The sequence below is a fragment of the Falco biarmicus genome, chromosome 1 (genome assembly GCF_023638135.1).
Source record: "Falco biarmicus isolate bFalBia1 chromosome 1, bFalBia1.pri, whole genome shotgun sequence".
Classification (NCBI taxonomy): domain Eukaryota; kingdom Metazoa; phylum Chordata; class Aves; order Falconiformes; family Falconidae; genus Falco; species Falco biarmicus.
This window is the reverse complement of record NC_079288.1, coordinates 103,512,718-103,519,855: the sequence shown is the minus strand read 5'-3', so window position 1 is coordinate 103,519,855 and position 7,138 is coordinate 103,512,718. Positions and strand designations below refer to the sequence as shown.

Sequence of the window (7,138 nt, the reverse complement as noted above, 5' to 3'; positions counted from 1 at the left end):
TGTGAGTGGCGGTTCAAGTGATCCAGCTTGAAGGGAGCAGCTGCTCAGCGCTCCAGCTGCACCCGCAGTCAGAAGTGAGCCAGGCCTCTTCCAGCGGTGCCAGCCTGCACCGTACACCGCTGTGGAGAGAGTTTTTTCAGGGAAGAAGATGGGCCCGAAGTGCCACGGCGTTGTCATCCCACGGCAATAAATCTAAGCCTCACCTTCCGCTGGCTTCTCCCCCTCCCCACGCTCCTTCCCTCCCAGTTTCTGGGATGCACTCCCCATTCGGCTGCAGCAGCAGCAGCACACAGGCACTCGGGAGGATCCCGGCCCAAAGCCATCTGCAGACGCGCAGAAGGAGAGGAGTTGGCGCCGGGCTGGAGAAAGGAACGTGTTTGCTTGTGCCAGCTGGCGGGACCCCGGCTGGAACAGAAGGGGGGGAAGCTGGGCGTCAGGAAAGAGATTTGGGTGCTGCCGGAGCAGTTCTGCTCTACCAGATGTGCTGCAGCCGTGGTTGTGAGGCGCTTTGTGAGAAGGCAACAGAGTTTTCCTTCTCACCATTTTCTCCTCCCGCAAAAACCAACAGGACAAGAGCAGGTCCTGGCTGTCCCCACACCAGGCGCGTCCCCAGCTCGCACAGCCCTGGTAGCGGAGCCCTGCAGTGACGGAGCTAGGCTGCTGAGCTGTGCTGGGCCCCAGGTGTGCCATGTTTGCAGGCAAGAAACCTTTTATTTTTGTTGTTGCTTTGAGGAAAAGCAACAACTTTGTTGTTTGCAGCCAAGGGGCAGGGAGATGCCTCTAGCGAGAAGCAGCTTTTGAGAGTCACAAAATTACTTTTACGGTACCACCAGCTGCCCTCAAAACTGGCAGCGTTACTTCTGGCTCTGCAGGTATTAAGCACCACGCTGGAAAGGGTCAGGGCCCAGGAACCTTCCCAGCCCCCCTGCGCTGCACCAGCCCGGAGTGCACCTGAGGCACCCGCCTGAAGAGGCAGGGCTCAAAACCTCCCCTGCTGCCAAGGCAGCCCTCACACCCCCAAGCCCCCAGCACCCAAGCACTCCCCCAGCCCCGGAGCAGATCGCAGAAGGAGGCACCTTTTTATTTTGTTGGCGCTATGCACAAGTCCGCGCTGCTTGTCTTTCGCCTGGCTACAGGCAGCTCCAATGCAAACAAGGCTGGGACAGGCAAAGCTTGTCCCCAGTTGGGCAGATGCCCCCCTGCAGGGCCTGGCTGAGGCCGCTGCCTGGCTGTCTTCGTGCAGGCACTAGGACACTTGTGGGCCAGTTCCTAGCTGCGCTGCCCAGCAGCATCCTGTTGCCTTTTGCTCTTCTGGATGCAAAAGGAAAACTCCCGTCTCTGCCACTGGGAATGCACCGCCTGAGGTCATCTCCTTCCTCTCTGCTTTTCCTGTGAGCACACTAGATTTCAACGCACCCTTTCAACCCACCAGCACGTATGGAACGCATCCACTGAGGGAATGCCCGGTTGTGCCTGTGGTACCTTGATACACCCGAGAGCCCGGCTGCACCATCGAGGCGTACAGATGCAGCGGGGTACAGAGGATTCACCTGCAAAACTACTCGTGCCCCAGGTGCAGGCCCTGAGCTCTGCTGTGAGCCAGGGGCAAAACATAACCGGACTCGGAGCGCCAGCTTAGCCCTCCTGTCCTGGTGCTGACCTGGGTGGCTGAGCTTACTTTAGGGACCGGCCACCCTGGGTCTCGGAGGCCAGGGCTGGCACACAAGCCTCCACAGGGGACTGCAGCAATGTCACAAGGTGCTCTTCAGCTCTGCAGATCTCCTCCTGCTGCTCGTGCAGCAGGCACCCATGTCCCAGGCCAGCTAGGGCCAGCAAGGAGCCCATGGAATGCAGGTCTGCATTGCTGGCTGCACTGGTGGACAGATTTGCAGTGTTTTGCAGCTAAAAAGGCGATGTTCAAAGACAGGCTTGCCTTTCAAAATGAGCCACATCCCAGCCCGATCAGCTCCCCCACATAGCAAGGTCCAGCTGATTTGGAAACAACCTGCATTGCCAGAGAGAAAATACATTTCCCACTTCTCACATTTCCTCCCCACAAAAAAAAACAACCAACCAACCACCAGGCAACGACACAGCCCGAATGCAGCCCTCACCCATCGCCTCACCACTCCGGTAGCAGGCTGACTTGTATGTTGTTCCCACTGTCAAAACACAGGACCATCCTGGAGCGCTGCCAGGGCTGCCTGTTACACAGAGGAGAATATCCCCTGATGCCCGTGACTTCTCATATTCATGTGGCCTTCCCCCAAACTTCACAGCACCCCAATGCTTCATGCCGCGGACCTAGCGAAGATGGCGAGCACTGGGTCTGCCTGGTGTAGCAGAGGCCCAGAGCAGCAATGGCAGGAGTGCCGCTGAGCACAGGGGTCAGGTGAACGGCCAGCTGGAGGGAAACCAGTTGTAAACTGCAGGCTCAGTTCAGTGCTGCCTCACCTCCCTCTGGGGCAACGGGATAAACCCATTCCATGCACAAACCCATGCACGCCGCTGCTCAGCACAGTGCCCCAAACCCCAGGGAGCACCCGGGCGCGTGGCAGCCGTGTTTCGGCAGAGCACTGCTACTTGTTTCAAAGCCGCCTAGCAATACTCCCAGCTCACCTTTATGTGCCGCGCAGCTGTTACTCTCTGCAACACCCCATCTTCCCTCAACATCTCACAGGGGTTTGCTTTGAAGACCTGATAGCAGTAACCTCTCTGCAATTTTCTCCACAACACTGCCTCAGAGAGATACCGATTCACCTCCTTCGTCCCAGTTAGCCCGGGGGGATCATTCATAAAGTATTTCTCTCTTACACAAGACCTGCAGATAGTGAGCATGGGGGAGATGCTCGTTCCTCAAGCAGCTGGTAGGTGGATACCTCGGTCCCCTCTGGCAGGCACGCTGCCACCCAGCCCGCAGCCACATGGCACTGCGCCCCGCCGGCTGCTGCCATGGGGCACGTCCAACCTGGAAGCTGCTCCTAGCTCTGCACTTTGGGAGCTCCTTAAAGCTCTTTTACTCCCCAGCAGCAACAGGAGGGTTAAGCCCACAAACGATTTTAAACTAGCTTACTCCTGTGGATGAAGCGGCTTTCCCAGCTCTGCTGGGGGCATCTGATGACACCAAGCGACAAATAACCCCTCTGGGCTGTCCAACAACGGGTTTCACACTGCAATTACCTCCCCACGCTGACACCTCTTCCCCCAGGAGCTGCGTGCCATGGAGGAGCGAGCCAAAGGCACAGCACCAGCCCCTCCGCCCAGCACAGAGGTGCGGGGAAGCCTTGGCAGCGCTCCTGCAGCTCAGCCCTGTCCAACACACATCTCGCTGCAAACACCGCCTGCAGCGCCCACACATGCTTTCCGTTCCCCTCCCTCTGCCCCAGCATCCACCACCACCAGACTGGTGGATGTCAGATGTTTCAACTCGTTCCCCCCTCTTAAAGTTCCTTGTGCCTCTGTTCCCTATGAATTTACCTTTAAAAATAGAAAACAAAACCAACGAACCAAAAAAGCCCAAACCCCAAAACCTTCTGCAGATACCATCCGCCACAACAACCTGGGGCAACAAGTTCCAGAAGGGTACCGCCTGCTCTGTAAGAACGTTACTCTGTGTTTTGAGCTGATTTCCTTTTAGCTACGTGCTCTCTGGTTCTAGTCGGACAGCGGGGTAACTAGCAGGTCAGCACCCACCACCATCATCATAACTTAGCGGACTTTGTAACACAGAATCAGGCTAAATAAATTTAGGCTGCAAGGGACCTCTAGAGGACACCTGCTGCAACCTCCAAGCTCACAGCAGGGCTGATCCTCCCTCTCATCTCAGCCTTTCTCTCTCCAAACTGAGGCCTCCAAGCCTTTGCAGTCTCACCTGGCAGGCTGCTGCTCCATCCCATTTTGTCATTAGTGCCCTTCTCTAACTCCACTACGTCCTTCTGGAGACATGAAGTCCAGAGGCGCATGCAGGACTCAAGGCACCAGCACAGCAAAACTCTACAGCTGCAAAATAAAGGCAGGTCATGTAAGTGTTGGCATTTGGTTTGCACTTACCTGCTTCTTTTTATATAAAGCTTTTAAAAAAAAAATTCTATCTGGATTTAGAAGTCAACCAGCAAAAGGGTTTTGCCCTTCTTCGAACCTTCTTGACAGAGGAGCACTACTGGTGGGTCACCTAGCCCTGAGCCCCTCCAGCTGCTGAGAAACCACCTCCTCCAGTACAGCCCTGCACTTGCAAAGGGCACAAGTGCCCTAAAAGTCGAGGTCTGCAGAGCTCCTGGCAAAGCCCAGGGCTGACCCGGCAGACGGGAATCCATCGGGATACTCCTTCAGTGTTGCCAGCCTGCAAATTTGGTCATGACTTCCTACTGACACACAAGATTTCAGAGTCACAAGGCACAGCTACATGGCTAAGATTCCTCTCTTTAGGTACAGGAAAAAAAACCCCAAACAACACACCACCACCTAATTTTTTTCTTCTTACTTGCAGTAAATGATGCCCAGCCACCCATGACCAACCCTGGGTCCCAAACCATCCCAACATGGGTGAGCTGACACAAGGTAGAGCCCAGCAGAATAGCTCTGTGCCCATCCAAGACCATGAACTAAATACGTAAGTGACTATTTCATGAGAGGGCTATAGCACAGCGGTGGGATTTTATAGGCTAGACGCCTACCACCAGATAAACCCACACCACAATTTTTAAATGAAGGCAAAAAAAAAAAGTCCAAGGAACATGAGAAACATAAGAAGAGGATTCCCTCCCCAAAACAGGGGCACTGGGGAGGGTCTCACTGCCCAGGGTGCTGCAGGGGCCATCCCACAGGTGGGGTGGCCTCTGGGCAAGTAACCAACAGGTATTTTGGCAAGTTGGAGGCTACCACCATGGAGGGGGTTGCAAAGACAAGCCACGACAAGGCCCCTGGGTGGTCCATGACACTGCAGACTGGCCTAGGTGCCAACACTGAAAAAAGAGAGACACAGCACTTGTAAATGGGGTGTTTTAATGGGCAAGACATTTTCTTAGTAAACAGCAACCGCCTTCATGCGCAGAGAACCCCAGGCCAGAGGTGAGTCGCCCTGGATGAGGCACAGGGGTGGCTCAAGGACCAGCAGCCCCAGTCCCGCAGCAGCCCTTGGCTGCAGGGTTACCGATTCACTTCAGATAACGTGTGGCTCGGCCCGTCACTTTTTGCTAGGTATGGCTGGCCCGGTGCATGCAGAGCTGCTGCCTAAGCCCTGTCAAAACAAGAAGGCTTCCCTCCTGCAACCTGCTCCCAGTTAGCAAAGCACCTGCGGTTTTGCAGAGTAAGAAAGGACTTGACACAGGCAAGGTTTAATCCAACAACACCCTCAAGGCCTCAGCCTGTGCGGCGGTAGGGACTCTGTTTCATCCTCCAAAGGCTGGATGTGAAATGTTTTCTAGATCTGGCTCTCCTGGTAAGCACCAGTGGCTGGAGTGCAGACCCTCACCTGAGAGTGCTGAAGGCTAAGGAGTGGGGCAGGCCCCGTTGTCAGTATCAATGCAAAATCTGTCCTAAGCTACATTTGTGCTAATATCCCTATCCCTTCAACTTGAGCAACGGTCAGCAATTCCATTTACATACCAGGTAAATCATTACAGCATACGCGCAAGGCCAGTATTTAATAATCTTCCCGATTGTATCTATAAAGTCACTTAGTTGGCTGCAAAGGTTTTCCAGGATAAACAGTTCTTCTGCCACTTTAGAAAAATACCACCAGGCTGGCGGGAGTGTCTAACCCTTGTCACTGAAGAGTGCTGAAAAATATTGTGCTTCTTTAAAAAAACCCAGCAGGTTTCAGCAGAGACCCGTGGCAGCTTGCGCTTCGCACACAGATTGAGGAGGCAAACCCTGGATGATTTAATAGCATCTTTTCCACGGCAGGTTAAAGGAGGTGAATTCCTTGATTAAGGGTCACAGATGAGAAGAATAAATCACTAGTATTCGGTTAAAGGAAAAAAAAAAAAAAAAAAAGTGCATCACCCCACATGAAAAAATATCCAGAGAGGATCATCAGGCTGTCCCCTTCCATCCACCCCAACCCAGCTAGAGGTCACTACACACCAAGTTTACGAGCTTTGTTTTTACCTTCAAACAATCCTTTGGCACTTCTCAAGCTTTTTGACTGAATTCACTTCCAAAGTAAACAAGTTAGAAAGTTGAACAGCTATCCCATGTTCAGGATTGGTAAAAAAAAAATTATCACTAATTAGGCTTCATGAAAACAAAATGAAGCCCTCAAGCGAAGTACAAGTCCGTGCAGCTCAGTTGTACAAGAAGAGATACCTACTTTGCTCATACGCAGGCAGATCAGCCAGAAAACAGTAAGGCCTTGGCTGCCCAGAACAGGCTCCATCAGCACATGGTGTGCGACAGCCATCCCCGCCTCGTGTGGCTGCGGACTGAAAACAAGAAGTCACCCAGGTCTAAGGACTTATTTTCAGCACGTGTCGGAGGAGCACAGGACGTACTTGTGATGAAGCTGTGGTGTCCAAAGCAGCCAGACGTGTTCTTTAGAGGCAGAAATGAAATACTCCAGCTCTACACACTCACCCTCATTCACAGTCCGTCATTCTATTTGTCATCAGCAACACGTGTGTATTATCGCAAAAGGAAAGAAAATGGGAGGGGGGAGAAAAGAAAACCCACAAAACTAACCCGGTGCAGTATGTCACATCATGGCCAAGCTCTCTCCTTCAGCCGTTACCTCTGTCATTTTTGGAAGCCTCAATTCTGTCGGAGACACGCTGGGAGCAGACAGATCCCGCACAGAGACACACAGCACAGTGCACCCTCAGACGCACAGGTGAAAAACAAAAAGGGAAGGAGAGAAGGGCAGACGTGATGGAAGAATGAGATGGCTCTTCTCCTGGTGCCCGTAGCTGCAGGCTCTTCCAGTGCCCTACTGTCCACTGGGAGAGAGGGTGTGGGGGCTTTGGCAAGATGACGTTTACATAAAGAAGAAGCTACAGAAAAAGAGAAAAACAGAAAAGAAAAGAAACAGAGATTCAGAATTGAAATGAAAAAGTGGGAGAGAGAAGAGAGAGAGAGAGGAAAAAAAAAAAAAAAAGGAGGAACAACATTTTAAAGGAAGTAAGCCATGAAGGAAGGAATGCGC

At 53.0% G+C, this 7,138-nt stretch overlaps 1 protein-coding gene across 3 annotated transcripts in view; it reads right to left on the bottom strand.

The window, feature by feature from the left end:
- Nucleotides 1-3,749: 3,749 nt before the first annotated feature.
- The window catches only part of SEPTIN11 (septin 11), a 62,988-nt gene continuing 59,599 nt past the window's right edge, over nt 3,750-7,138 (bottom strand). For 2 of the 3 annotated variants that reach the window (XM_056355138.1, XM_056355144.1), the window contains exon 10: nt 3,750-3,999. In XM_056355138.1, coding sequence (XP_056211113.1) covers nt 3,765-3,999 — 235 coding nt within the window. In that variant the 3' untranslated portion in view covers nt 3,750-3,764. Of the gene's footprint in view, nt 4,000-5,015; nt 6,987-7,138 lie in introns of those variants that run through there. The other variant, XM_056355155.1, reaches the window with a different exon arrangement.